The sequence below is a fragment of the Aegilops tauschii genome, chromosome 5 (assembly GCF_002575655.3).
Source record: "Aegilops tauschii subsp. strangulata cultivar AL8/78 chromosome 5, Aet v6.0, whole genome shotgun sequence".
Taxonomy (NCBI): Eukaryota; Viridiplantae; Streptophyta; class Magnoliopsida; order Poales; family Poaceae; genus Aegilops; species Aegilops tauschii.
This window is the reverse complement of record NC_053039.3, coordinates 226,856,098-226,871,688: the sequence shown is the minus strand read 5'-3', so window position 1 is coordinate 226,871,688 and position 15,591 is coordinate 226,856,098. Positions and strand designations below refer to the sequence as shown.

General features: G+C 44.4%; 1 protein-coding gene across 1 annotated transcript; it reads left to right on the top strand.

The window, feature by feature from the left end:
* Nucleotides 1-7,627: 7,627 nt before the first annotated feature.
* On the top strand, nucleotides 7,628-8,767 carry LOC123494015 (uncharacterized). The gene has a single exon (XM_045228584.1). The coding sequence runs from the start codon at nucleotides 7,628-7,630 to the stop codon at nucleotides 8,765-8,767; it is 1,140 nt and encodes a 379-aa protein (XP_045084519.1).
* The last annotated feature ends 6,824 nt before the right edge of the window (nucleotides 8,768-15,591 follow it).

Sequence of the window (15,591 nt, the reverse complement as noted above, 5' to 3'; positions counted from 1 at the left end):
CAGTAAACGGGAGTTGCATAATCTCATAGTCATAGGAACATGTATAAGTCATGAAGAAAGCAATAGCAACATACTAAACGATCGAGTGCTAAGCTAACGGAATGGGTCAAGTCAATCACATCATTCTCCTAATGATGTGATCCCGTTAATCAAATGACAACTCATGTTTATGGCTAGGAAACATAACCATCTTTGATCAACGAGCTAGTCAAGTAGAGGCATACTAGTGACACTCTGTTTGTCTATGTATTCACACAAGTATTATGTTTCCGGTTAATACAATTCTAGCATGAATAATAAACATTTATCATGATATAAGGAAATAAATAATAACTTTATTATTGCCTCTAGGGCATATTTCCTTCAGTATCCCACTTGCACTAGAGTCAATAATCTAGATTACACAGTAATGATTCTAACACCCATGGAGCCTTGGTGCTGATCATGTTTTGCTCGTGGAAGAGGCTTAGTCAACGGGTCTGCAACATTCAGATCCATATGTATCTTGCAAATTTCTATGTCTCCCACCTGGACTAAATCCCGGATGGAATTGAAGCATCTCTTGATGTGCTTGGTTCTCTTGTGAAATCTGGATTCCTTTGCCAAGGCAATTGCACCAGTATTGTCACAAAAGATATTCATTGGACCCGATGCACTAGGTATGACACCAAGATCGGATATGAACTCCTTCATCCAGACTCCTTCATTTGCTGCTTCCGAAGCAGCTATGTACTCCGCTTCACACGTAGATCCCGCCATGACGCTTTGTTTAGAACTGCACCAACTGACAGCTCCACCGTTCAATGTAAACACGTATCCGGTTTGCGATTTAGAATCGTCCGGATCAGTGTCAAAGCTTGCATCAACGTAACCATTTACGATGAGCTCTTTGTCACCTCCATAAATGAGAAACATATCCTTAGTCCTTTTCAGATATTTCAGGATGTTCTTGACCGTTGTCCAGTGATCCACTCCTGGATTACTTTGGTACCTCCCTGCTAAACTTATAGCAAGGCACACATCAGGTCTGGTACACAGCATTGCATACATGATAGAGCCTATGGCTGAAGCATAGGGAACATCTTTCATCTTCTCTCTATCTTCTGAAGTGGTCGGGCATTGAGTCTTACTCAACTTCACACCTTGATCCATTTTGAACTTCTTCAAAACTTTGTCAAGGTATGTGTTTTGTGAAAGTCCAATTAAGCATCTTGATCTATCTCTATAGATCTTGATGCCCAATATATACGCAGCTTCACCGAGGTCTTTCATTGAAAAACTCTTATTCAAGTATCCCTTTATGCTATTCAGAAATTCTATATCATTTCCAATCAGCAATATGTCATCCACATATAATTTTAGAAATGCTACAGAGATCCCACTCACTTTCTTGTAAATACAGGCTTCTCCAAAAGTCTGTACAAAACCAAATGCTTTGATCACACTATCAAAGCGTTTATTCCAACTCCGAGAGGCTTGCACCAGTCCATAAATAGATCGCTGGAGCTTGCACACTTTGTTAGCTCCCTTTGGATCGACAAAACCTTCCGGTTGCATCATATACAACTCTTCTTCCAGAAATCCATTCAGGAATGCAGTTTTGACATCCATTTGCCAAATTTCATAATCATAAAATGCGGCAATTGCTAACATGATTCGGACAGACTTAAGCATCGCTACGGGTGAGAAGGTCTCATCGTAGTCAATCCCTTGAACTTGTCGAAAACCTTTTGCAACAAGTCAAGCTTTATAGACAGTAACATTACCGTCAGCGTCAGTCTTCTTCTTGAAGATCCATTTATTCTCAATTGCTTGCCGATCATCGGGCAAGTCAACCAAAGTCCACACTTTGTTCTCATACATGGATCCCATCTCAGATTTCATGGCCTCAAGCCATTTCGCGGAATCTGGGCTCACCATTGCTTCTTCATAGTTTGTAGGTTCGTCATGGTCTAGTAACATAACTTCCAGAACAGGATTACCGTACCACTCTCGTGCGGATCTTACTCTGGTTGACCTACGAGGTTCAGTAATAACTTGATCTGAAGTTTCATGATCATCATCATTAACTTCCTCACTAATTGGTGTAGGTGTCGCAGAAACCGGTTTCTGCGATGAACTACTTTCCAATAAGGGAGCAGGTACAGTTACCTATTCAAGTTCTACTTTCCTCCCACTCACTTCTTTCGAGAGAAACTCCTTCTCCAGAAAGATTCCGAATTTAGCAACAAAAGTCTTGCCTTCGGATCTGTGATAGAAGGTGTACCCAACAGTCTCCTTTGGGTATCCTATGAAGACACATTTCTCCGATTTGGGTTCGAGCTTATCAGGTTGAAGCTTTTTCACATAAGCATCGCAGCCCCAAACTTTAAGAAATGAAAACTTTGGTTTCTTGCCAAACCACAGTTCATAAGGCGTCGTCTCAACGGATTTGGTGGTGCCCTATTTAACGTGAATGCGGCCGTCTCTAAAGCATAACCCCAAAACGATAGCGGTAAATTAGTAAGAGACATCATAGATCGCACCATATCTAGTAGAGTACGATTACGACGTTCGGACACACCATTACGCTATGGTGTTCTGAGTGGCGTGAGTTGCGAAACTATTCCGCATTGTTTCAAATGAAGACCAAACTCATAACTCAAATATTCTCCTCCACGATCAGATCGTAGAAACTTTATTTTCTTGTTACGATGATTTTCAACTTCACTCTGAAATTCTTTGAACTTTTCAAATGTTTCAGACTTATGTTTCATTAAGTAGATATACCCATATCTGCTGAAATCATCTGTGAAGGTGAGAAAATAACGATATCCGCCACGAGCCTCAATATTCATCGGACCACATACATCTGTATGTATGATTTCCAACAAATATGTTGCTCTCTCCATAGTTCCGGAGAACGGCGTTTTAGTCATCTTGCCCATGAGGCACGGTTCGCAAGTACCAAGTGATTCATAATCAAGTGGTTCCAAAAGTCCATCAGTATGGAGTTTCTTCATGCGCTTTACACCGATATGACCTAAACGGCAGTGCCACAAATAAGTTGCACTATCATTATCAGCTCTACATCTTTTGGCTTCAATATTATGAATATGTGTATCACTACTATCGAGATTCAACAAAGATAGACCACTCTTCAAGGGTGCATGACCATAAAAGATATTACTCATATAAATAGAACAACCATTATTCTCTGATTTAAATGAATAACCGTCTCGCATCAAACAAGATCCAGATATAATGTTCGTGCTTAATGCTGGCACCAAATAACAATTATTTAGGTCTAAAACTAATCCCGAAGGTAGATGTAGAGGTACCGTGCCGACCGCGATCACATTAACTTTGGAACCATTTCCCACGCGCATCGTCACCTCGTCCTTAGCCAATCTTCGCTTAATCCGTAGCCCCTGTTTCGAGTTGCAAATATTAGCTACAGAACCAGTATCAAATACCCAGGTGCTACTGCGAGCATTAGTAAGGTACACATCAATAACATGTATATCACATATACCTTTGTTCACCTTGCCATCCTTCTTATCCGCCAAATACTTGGGGCAGTTCTGCTTCCAGTGACCAGTCTGCTTGCAGTAGAAACACTCAGTCTCAGGCTTAGGTCCAGACTTGGGTTTCTTCTCCTGAACAACAACTTGCTTGCTGTTCTTCTTGAAGTTCCCCTTCTTCTTCCCTTTGCCCTTTTTCTTGAAACTGGTGGTCTTATTGACCATCAACACTTGATGCTCCTTTTTGATTTCTACCTCCGCAGCCTTTAGCATTGCGAAGAGCTCGGGAATTGTCTTATCCATCCCTTGCATGTTATAGTTCATCACGAAGCTCTTGTAGCTTGGTGGCAGCGATTGGAGAATTCTGTCAATGACGCTATCATCCGGACGATTAACTCCTAGTTGAATCAAGTGATTATTATACCCAGACATTTTGAGTATATGCTCACTGACAGAACTATTCTCCTCCATCTTGCAGCTGTAGAACTTATTGGAGACTTCATATCTCTCAATCCGGGCATTTGCTTGAAATATTAACTTCAACTCCTGGAACATCTCATATGCTCCATGACGTTCAAAACGTTGTTGAAGTCCCGGTTCTAAGCCGTAAAGCATGGCACATTGAACTATCGGGTAGTCATCAGCTTTGCTCTGCCAGATGTTCTTAACGTTGTCAGTTGCATCAGCAGCAGGCCTGGCACCCAGCGGTGCTTCCAGGATGTAATTCTTCTGTGCAGCAATTAGGATAATCCTCAAGTTACGGACCCAGTCCGTGTAATTGCTACCATCATTTTTCAACTTTGCTTTCTCAAGGAACGCATTAAAATTCAACGGAACAACAGCACGGGCCATCTATCTACAATCAACATAGACAAGCAATATACTATCAGGTACTAATTTCATGATAAATTTAAGTTCAATTAATCATATTACTTAAGAACTCCCACTTAGATAGACATCCCTCTAATCCTCTAAGTGATCACGTGATCCATATCAACTAAACCATGTCCGATCATCACGTGAGATGGAGTAGTTTCAACGGTGAACATCACTATGTTGATCATATCTACTACTCCCTCCGTTCCGAAATACATGACGCTGGGGGTTTTTTCCGACCATGTGAAAAAGCAGCGAAATGACCAGGTTACCCTCCAGTTTTGAATTCTCTCCTCGTCTCCACCCAGGTCGTCTTCCAGATCCGCCCGCCTCCGTCGCCCCCCACCTCTGGATCCTCCACCTCCATCGCCCCCGCCTCCGTCGCCCCCACCTCCAGATCCTCCACCTCCACCTCCATCACCTCCCATCTCGCCCAACAGATCCCCTTCCATCCTCCCCATCTTCCTGGGCCAGCAGATCCCCCTCATCGTCCTGGGCCAGCAGATCCCCCACCTCGTCATCCCAAGGCCAGCGCCCTGCTGCAGATTGCCGCCACCCTCCCAGGGCCTCGCCAGCTCCACCTCCAGGTACTGCAGATCGCCGCTGACTTCAGGTCCTGGTCGTTCAACAGGTCCAAAAAGGGGCAATTCAGTTGCAAATTTAGCATGACAAAATTCAGTACTGGAGCATGATGTTGCATGATGTTGGGAGGATTCAAAAAATCAGCACTGCATTGGAGTAAAAGTGCAGTACTCCAATGATGTTGGAGTATCATTAACAAAAAATCAATACTACTGAAACAATCGCATGATGTTGGAGTATCATTCACAAAATAACATGATGTTGGAGTACAGCTGCATGATGAAGTACAACAGGGGCAGAATCACTTTTACAACGTCATGCAACATCATTTTCATGACAAGAGTACTAATGTTGGAGTACTATAGTGCTTGATGTTGCATGAACTTATACCGTGGCAGTACCTGAACAGGCTCCAGGTCCAGCAGGTGGAGCTCCAAGCTCCATTGCACCAACTTCAGAACAGGCAGCAACTGAAAAAGGAAATAGACATAGTCAGGGCAGAGGCATGGATTTTGATCTCAACTGCACTCCAACCGAAGAAGAAGACATACTCCAAGATGGTATGAACATGGAAGAGGAAGAGGGCATCGATCCCGGTCAAGATGCAGTTGGTGAGCTCCAGTACTCCTGCCATGAACAATCAATAGTTCATTTGTACCCCTATAATGGAGTAGCTAGCAAGTGTTGAGCAATTAAAAAATCCATTTGGTATTAACAATGTTTAACAACAAAGTTTGGTATTAAACGTGTGTGAAAATTGATTTTCTAAACCCACACATTCCTTGGGACTTGATGCCATATTCAAGTTCTAAGATCAGGTCATAAATTGTTTCCTAGGCCATGGCTAATGTTGATATAAAAGGCCAATGAATGAATTTCATGTCTTAGAATAAGAGTATTAGCTAACGGAGCACTTGATCACGTCAGGTCTTCCTTTGGGATTTGCCGGTCATAAGACTGAACTTCAAATATATACCGGTAATCACGCAAATATTGCAGTAAGCACCTTACTCATCTGTAGCAGCAGCAGATGAGCGAAGCACATTTTATTACACCGAGCACCCTATTATCCTGCGAGAACTTGGCTTATTATGCTGTACCAACAGATGAACGAAGCACATTTTATCTACCTCGGCAGTCGGCTGTCATCTTCTCCAACGCTGCGGCTGCTTCGCTGTCCGAAGAGAGCTTAACAAAGCCATATCCTTTTGACCTCCCTGTCACAGGATAGCATATCACTTTCACTGACAGGCACATCAAGCAGTCAAAGCAGAGGACATCCCAAATTGATTCAGTCAAACAACAGATCCAACAGCAAGAAGCTGGAACAGACTGATTATAACTACCTTGGGTAACATCGCCGTGCTGAGAGAACGCATCCTTGCACTGACAAAAAATGCATTGTGATAGCAAAATCAGCAAGCAGGATAACTCAGAAATTGAATGAAATTTACATTTAGATGAAATTGGACAGAGTGTTTGCACCAAATTTCAATTGACAAAAAATGCATTGTGCTAGCAAAATCAGCAAGCAGGATAACTGAGAAGGAGTACATACGAGGGCATCTTAATAAATAGGTTCACAAATCGGATATCTGGGAGGAAGTCTTGGCAGATCTCAAACGTAGATTCAGGTTCAGGCATCAAACATATTGTCCTTGCACTGAACACCAGGCATCCTGAACCATAAGTCAGCAGTAATCTCGACTTGTTGAATGTTCACACGGATTGCTCCTAACATATACTCCCTCCATTCCAAATTACTCATCGTGGTTTTAGTTCAAATGAACTAAAACCACGACGAGTAATTTCGAACGGAGGGAGTACATTCAGTTAAAACTGCACAAAGTGTTTGCACGAAATTTGACTAGACAAAATATTGCATTATTGCTGGAGGTATGATTCTCAAACTAGCATGAAGCAAACGATCATGAACACCAGGTGTATGCAAGACGAGTGTGAGATGTACAAATCTGCCCTCCGACGAACAGCATTGAGCCTGATGAGAAGGCGGCGCTTGGGTTCAGCAGTATCCCGGCTGCAACCCTAGCATGACAGCATGAGGCGCCGCCTTTCTTCCCCAATTGAGCATCGCCTATGCCACGAACCCTAGAAATAATCCCCAAAATATTAGACCTCTCCGATCCCCTTTCCCAAATCAGATCACCACAAGAAAATTTGACATTGACTAGTAAGAGTAGCTCATTTAGCAAGTTTCTGAAAATGAACAGTAACTCTAGTTTCTGAAAAGGAACAGTAAGAGTAGCTCATTTAGCAAGTTTCTGAAAATATAACTCTAGTTTCTGAAAATGAACAGTAAGAGTAGCTCATTTAGCAAGTTTCTGAAAATGAACAGTAACTCTAGTGTTTCTGAAAATGAACAGTAGCTTATTTATCATTTGATCAATTTATCATGTGATCTTGATCAATTTATCATTTGAGCATGGACTAATATTTTTTTCATTGTTTTGTTTCTTGTTGCAGTTGTTCAGCAAGGAGTTAGAAAAAAGAAAACCCTCACCGACGAGCAAAAATATGCTACTTATGTGGCATTGCATTCAGTGTGCATGAGCAGAGGTGGTAAATTCAAAAGAAATGATAAGAAACACCTTGCACAATTTTTTAAGGTAGAAGTGAGGAGTATACAAAGAGTTTGGCAGAAGGCGATGGAGCAAATTTCAGAAGGTTTAGAGGTGAATGTTTCCGATCAGAGAAAAGGAAACTCTGGAAGAAAGCCAAAGAACATCAATTTAGAGCAAATCCCTACTATTCCACTAAACAAGAGGTCCACTATCAGATCTCTAGCTTGGCAACTGGGATGTAGCCCTACCACACTGCATAGAAACTTCAAGCTGAATTTGATAAAGAGGCACACAAACTATGTGAAGCCAGCTCTGAAGGAAAAGAATAAGAAGGATAGGATGGAATTTTGCATGTCAATGCTTGATGAGACAACGATAGAAACTTCAAGGCCTAAATGGAAGACAATGCATAATGTTGTGCTCATTGATGAGAAATGGTTCAATATGACCAAGAAAAATAAGACCTACTATCTGTTGGATGGGGAGGAGGAGCCTACGAGGCCTATACATGGCAACTGCATTGGCAAGGTGATGTTCTTGACGGCCGTTGCTAGGCCAAGGTGGGATCGTGAAGGAAACGTGACCTTCTCTGGGAAAATCGGTATCTGGCCATTCGTGAAAGAAGTTTCTGCTCAGAGGAGAAGTGATAACAGGCCCAGAGGTACAATAGAGACAAAGTCAATAAAGGTGGACAGAAAAGTGATGAGGGAGTTCCTAATAGAGAAGGTCTTGTCAGCGATACAAGCAGTTTGGCCTGAAAGTGATGCTGGACAGACCATCTACATTCAACATGATAATGGTAAGCCCCATATCTTGCCAAATGACCCAGAATTTCTAGCGGCTGTCGCAAAAACTAGACTTGACATCAGAACAATACAACAACCTGCCAACAGTCCTGATTTGAATGTGCTTGACCTTGGGGTTTTCAACTCGCTGCAATCCCTAACAGATTGTTTGAGTCCTAAAACACTACAAGACCTTATTAATGGTGTTTTGGAGGAATTTGAAGGCTATGAGGTTTACAAGCTCAACAGAATTTTTCTAACTCTGCAAACGTGCATGATTGAGATCCTGAACCATGCAGGGGGCAATGGGTATAAAATACCACATGTGAACAAGGAAAGGCTCGAGGGTCTTGGGCAGCTACCTCCAAGACTGCCGTGCCCTCAAGAGGTTTACGCAAATGCCCTACACAACTTAGGGCTAATAGAGAGGGTTCAATAATGGAAGAGGCCTGAGATGCTTGTTGTCAAGAGACCTGAGATGCTTGTTGCCAAGAGACCTGAGATGCTTGTTGCCAAGAGACCTGAGGATGCTTGTTGTCAAGAGACCTGAGATGCTTGTTGCCAAGAGACCTGAGATGCTTGTTGCCAAGAGACCTGAGATGCTTGTTGTCAAGAGACCTGAGATGCTTGTTGCCAAGAGACCTGAGATGCTTGTTGCCAAGAGACCCGAGATGCTTGTTGCCAAGAGACCCGAGATGCTTGTTGCCAAGAGACCCGAGATGCTTGTTGTCAAGAGACCTGAGATGCTTGTTGTCATGAGACCTGAGATGAGGCTTGTGGAGTATGCTTGTTGCATCCTTGTGATTCTGTGTGGAGTATGATTATAATCCATATTTGAGTATGTTTGCAAAGGCTTGTGTGCAGTGGATTTTTTTACTCCATATGTTTGCATTGGCTTGTTTGCATCGGTTTGTGTGCAGTGAATTCTCCAAAGGAGAGAGAAGAGAGCAAGAAGATACTCCTACAGAAATTGGTACTGGAATTGCTACTGGAAATCAGCTTGCTCGCTACTCCTAATTAACTGAAAAAGTTTCAATTTAGTACTCCTGCTGCAGTGCTATACTACTCCTAATTTAGTACTCCTGCTGCAGTGCTATACTACTGCTATCCTCCCTAATTAACAGAAAAGCTTTCAATTTTTAATTAACTGAAAACTTGCTAAAACCTGAAGAAATTGTAAGCAATCAAGAATTTGAACAAGTACAGTATGAAATACTCCTATCTACTCCTAGCATTTCCTAGCAAGAAATTTCAGCAAGCAGTGCAAAGAAGAAATTTCAGCAAGTACAATTTCAGACCGCCGCATGGACCGCCAGCTATGGGGCATTACTATGGGATACTTATGGCAGCAAGCAGTCCTCTGAAAAATCTCTCCGAGAGTAGCTTAGTTGCTCTAAGACATGTTAAATTCAATTAAATATTGGCAGCAAGCAGGCACCAACAAATTTACTCCTAGCATTTCCTGTAGTACTCCAAATAAATTTGTTGCTCTAACACATGTTAAATTCAGTTAAATTTGGGGTTGCTGTACACATAAGAACTACTCCTAGCATTTCCTGTAGTACTCCAAATAAATTTGATATGTGAACAAACAGGTGCCTCTCCAAATAAATGGAAGCACAAATATAACTAGTGTCGTGTGTTCTTTGTACTCTAAAGTAGGTATACTCCAAGTCTCCAGGTATAGTTGTGCAAGATGAAATCCTATCATTGGTTCTTACTCTGTGTTGACTGAATGAAATGGCAAGCTACTACTGTACTGTAGAGGAGGCCCTCAGATCTCTAACTCTTTTTTTACTGTGTGGTTTAATTAGTTTCTCTCTAGTTTCGTTTTACTAGTTTAATTAACAAAAAAAGGTTTCAGTTAGTTTAATTAATACAAAAAGGTTTTAGTTAATTTAATTAAAGAAACTGAAAGGTTTGAGTTAATTTAAATTAACTCAAAAGAGAAGAGAAGATCTACACTACTCCAAATCTTGAACTCACTTTTTTTTATTTGAGAAGAGAAGAGTAGAGCAAGCACTGCTACTGCTCCAAGCTAATCAGACTGCAAATCAGAAACTCCAAATCTGATTATTCAGGTACTCCAAATACCGGATATGTTTGCTAGTCCAAATTTTGCAACCACTACTCCAAAACAATACTGAAACTACAGCACAACAATTGCAGTTTTGAAGTAAAGCTTCAGTTAATTTTAAAATTTAAATTAAAGTTTCAGTTAAAATGGAGAGAAACAACAGTAAGTACTGTTGGAGTACTCACTAAGTACTGTAAGATTAGTACAGTACAGTACTACTGCAAGAGGAGTACAATACTCCATTAGCTCATTGCAAATTTAACCAAAACTACAGTAGCACAGATGTTGGTAGGAAACAACAGTACTATTGCAAGATGAGTAGTAAAATCAGTCCTACTGTGAACCCTACTAAGCTCACAGATGTTGAAGTATAGTAGAAAGAGCCTCACTTAACTCCAAACAAGACTCCAAAACATGCAATTCCACATCAGCATATGATACTCCTCTGAATGAATGACTGAAGCAGCAGGCGTCGGGCACCACGAGCATGGCATCAGCGTCAGGCACCACAAGCACCACCGTCAGCGTCGCCCTATAAGCACAACAGAGGATTGGAACTCTGAATTGAACGACAACTGAAGCAAAACAATCGACCATCGACAGTAAACCTCTGAAGAAATGTTGGAGTGCTGCTGCTGCTTGGTTGATTACAGAGAGCTTGGTAGGCCATTAAGGCCTCACATCTGACATTAGCATCCGTAACATTTCCTAGCACTACTCCTAGCAGTACACAAGATCACAAGAATCTCCATTTGCTAGCCCTACTCCTAGCACTACTCCTAGCATCTGACATTAAGTTTTCACGGAGAAGAGACAGTAAGAGGAAGATAGAGCAATACCTCAAGGAGTCATCATCCATGGACACACAGCCGTGCCACCATGTCCATCCTCTCGCCACCTGACGCAGCAGCAGCTCCTCAAGGAGTCGCTCATGGAGGCCGCACGCAAGGAGGAGGACGGCGGCAGCCGCGGTGACGACAAGCTGCCGCAGGTGGTGTTCGACCGCATCCTTCGGCGTCAGATGGTGTACGACGCGCTCAAGCGCGGGGGCGGGGTGGAGGTGCCGTCGTGGGTCCAGCTGCTCACCATCCTCCTTTCCTTCGGCACATCGGCGCTCGGCATCGCCTACTGCTCCTCGTCACAGCCGCACAGATGCAGCAGCTCCCCACAGCCGCACAGATCCGGCAGCTCCCCACAGCCGCACAGATCCGGCAGCTCCTCACCGCCACAGTTCCTCTTCCCGCAGCTCCTCCTACTCGAGCAGCTCCTCTGGCGGTAAAAATCGAATCTTGGGACGACGAAGCAGGGACGACGCGAGAGAAAGAGGGCAGCGGCGACGCGGTTAAGGGAGATGCAGCGATGCAGGCGAGGGAGATGCGGCTGCTACGCAGGCGAGGGAGATACACAGCGACGCAGGCGAGGGAGATGCGGCGGCGCCATGGGCGAGGGAGATGCGGTGGGGGAGAAGCAGAGAGCGATACGGGCGAGGGAGACTGAGAGAGAGACTAAGAGCGATGCGGTCGAGGGTAAAAATGGAAAACGCGAATATTTCGTAGCGTTATGAGATTTCAACGTGCAGACGTAAAACGTCATGTATTTCGGAACAGAGGGAGTATATGATTCATGCTTGACCTTTTGGTCTCCGTGTTCCGAGGCCATATCTGTTATATGCTAGGCTCGTCAAGCTTAACCTGAGTATTCCGTGTGTGCAACTGTTTTGCACCCGTTGTATTTGAACGTAGAGCCTATCACACCCGATCATCACGTGGTGTCTCAGCACGAAGAACTTTCGCAATGGTGCATACTCAGGGAGAACACTTATACTTTGATAATTTAGTGAGGGATCATCTTATAATGCTACCATCAATCAAAGCAAGATAAGATGCATAAAAGATAAACATCACATGCAATCAATATAAGTGATATGATATGGCCATCATCATCTTGTGCTTCTGATCTCCATCTCCGGAGCACCGTCATGATCACCATCGTCACCGGCATGACACCTTGATCTTCATCGTAGCATCGTTGTCGTCTCGCCAATCTTATGCTTCTACGACTATCGCTACCGCTTAGTGATAAAGTAAAGCATTACAGGGCGATTGCATTGCATACAATAAAGCGACAACCATATGGCTCCTGCCAGTTGCCGGTAACTCGGTTACAAAACATGATCATCTCATACAATAAAATTTGGCATAATGTCTTGACCATATCACATCACAACATGCCCTGCAAAAACAAGTTAGACGTCCTCTACTTTGTTGTTGCAAATTTTACGTGGCTGCTACGGGCTTAGCAAGAACCGTTCTTACCTACGCATCAAAACCACAACGATAGTTTGTCAAGTTGGTGTTGGTTTAACCTTCGCAAGGGCCGGGCGTAACCACACTCGGTTCAACTAAAGTTGGAGAAACTGACACCCGCCACCCACCTGTGTGCAAAGCACGTCGGTAGAACCAGTCTCGCGTAAGCGTACGCGTAATGTCGGTCCAGGCCGCTACATCCAACAATACCGCCGAACCAAATTATGACATGCTGGTAAGCAGTATGACTTATATCGCCCACAACTCACTTGTGTTCTACTTGTGCATATAACATCAACGCATAAAACCTGGCTCGGATACCACTGTTGGGGAACGCGGTAATTTCAAAAAAAATTCCTACGCACACGCAGGATCATGGTGATGCATAGCAACTAGAGGGGAGAGTGTTGTCCACGTACCCTCGTAGACCGAAAGCGGAAGCGTTAGCACAACGTGGTTGATGTAGTCGTACGTCTTCACGATCCGACCGATCAAGTACCGAACGCACGACACCTCCGAGTTCAGCACACGTTCAGCCCGATGACGTCCCTCGAACTCCGATCCAGCCGAGTGTTGAGGGAGAATTTCGTCAGCACGACGGTGTGGTGACGATGATGATGTTCTACCGACGCAGGGGGGCACCGCTACAGTATTATCGAGGTGGACTATGGTGGAGGGGGGCACCGCACACGGCTAAAAGATCAAACGATCAATTGTTGTGTCTCTAGGGTGCCCCTGCCCCCGTATATAAAGGAGCAAGGGGGGAGGTGCGGCCGGCCAGGAGGGGCGCGCTAGGTGGAGTCCTACTCCCACCGGGAGTAGGACTCCCTCCCTTTTCCTAGTTGGATTAGGAGTGGAGGGGAAAGAGGAGGGAGAGAGGAAGGAAAGGGGGGGCGCCGCCCCCCTCTCCTTGTCCTATTCGGACTAAGGGGGGAGGGGCGCGCGGCCCTGCCCTGGCCACCTCTGCTCTTCTCCACAAAGGCCCACTATGGCCCATTAAGCCCCCGGGGGGTCCGGTAACCCCTCGGTACTCCGGTAAAATCCTGATTTCACCCGGAACACTTCCGATATCCAAATATAGGCTTCCAATATATCAATCTTCGTGTCTCCACCATTTTGAGACTCCTCGTCATGTCCGTGATCACATCCGGGACTCCGAACAACCTTCGGTACATCAAAACATATAAACTCATAATATAACTGTCATCGAAACGTTAAGCGTGCGGACCCTACGGGTTCGAGAACTATGTAGACATGACCGAGACACGTCTCCGGTCAATAACCAATAGCGGAACCTAGATGCTCATATTGGCTCCCACATATTCTACGAAGATCTTTATCGGTCAGACCGCATAACAACATACGTTGTTCCCTTTGTCATCAGTATGTTACTTGCCCGAGATTCGATCGTCGGTATCTCAATACCTAGTTCAATCTCGTTACCGACAAGTCTCTTTACTCATTCCGTAATACATCATCCCACAACTAACTCATTAGTTGCAATGCTTGCAAGGCTTAAGTGATGTGCATTACCGAGAGGGCCCAGAGATACCTCTCCGACAATCGGCGTGACAAATCCTAATCTCGAAATACGCCAACCCAACAAGTACCTTCGGAGACACCTGTAGAGCACCTTTATAATTACCGAGTTACGTTGTGACGTTTGGTAGCACACAAAGTGTTCCTCCGGTAAACGGGAGTTGCATAATCTCATAGTCATAGGAACATGTATAAGTCATGAAGAAAGCAATAGCAACATCGAGTGCTAAGCTAATGGAATGGGTCAAGTCAATCACATCATTCTCCTAATGATGTGATCCCGTTAATCAAATGACAACTCATGTCTATGGTTAGGAAACATAACCATCTTTGATCAACGAGCTAGTCAAGTAGAGGCATACTAGTGACACTCTGTTTGTCTATGTATTCACACAAGTATTATGTTTCCGGTTAATACAATTCTAGCATGAATAATAAACATTTATCATGATATAAGGAAATAAATAATAACTTTATTATTGCCTCTAGGTCATATTTCCTTCACTCCCAACGGACCTTCCTAGGCCGGGGAGAGGCTTAGGAGGCGCCAGAAGGCGAAGCCTTCGTCGCCGAACACCAGGGGGAGCCAATTCCCATGGAGACTGGGGATGAGGGCCGTATTCTGTTCGGCCCTCAACCGGACTCGATTCCGGAGATCGATACTGCTCCGGAATCCGGCACGCAGCCTCCTTCGAAAGAAGGGGGTATGCCTATTCCACCGGTGACCCCTGTCCAACCAGGGGCACCAGACAATCTGCTGGAAGCGCTGCGAGGCGCTTCCATTGTGGATGAGCACCGTGCTCTTATGGGCACGGAGATTGAAAGGGTTTAGTCCGCCAAGAGCGGACTAACCGAAGCCTGCAGCAGCCTGCTGACAGGTTTTGAGGTAAGCGGCGCAAAAAGAGAAAATCCCAATATAGACAGTAGCCCCTGAGACACTGTTCGGTGTCCGGAAAAAGGAAACCGAACAGAGGATCAATCCCTTATGGCAGGAAACTAACGAAACTTGTCTGAAATGAATGCGCAGGCGTCGCTGTTGGCCGCAGCCTCACATACTGCCGAAGTCTCCGGGCTGAAGCAGAGACTGGAGCAGGCCGAGGAGGAGCTCGGTCAGGTGAGGAGGCAGCTCCAAGAAAAACAAGGTATGTGATAACCCGTTTTATATTAAGAAGGTAAAATGATATGCATTGACTGAAGTGTCAAGATATATACAGAAGCTACGACCGAGGTCGAGGCCCTGGCCGAAATCGAGGGGAAGGCTGTCAAGGAGTAGGACGCTCGTAAGAAGCTCAAGGCCCGGGTTAACTAGGTTAAACAAAAGCTCCAGGATGCGGTGAGGAA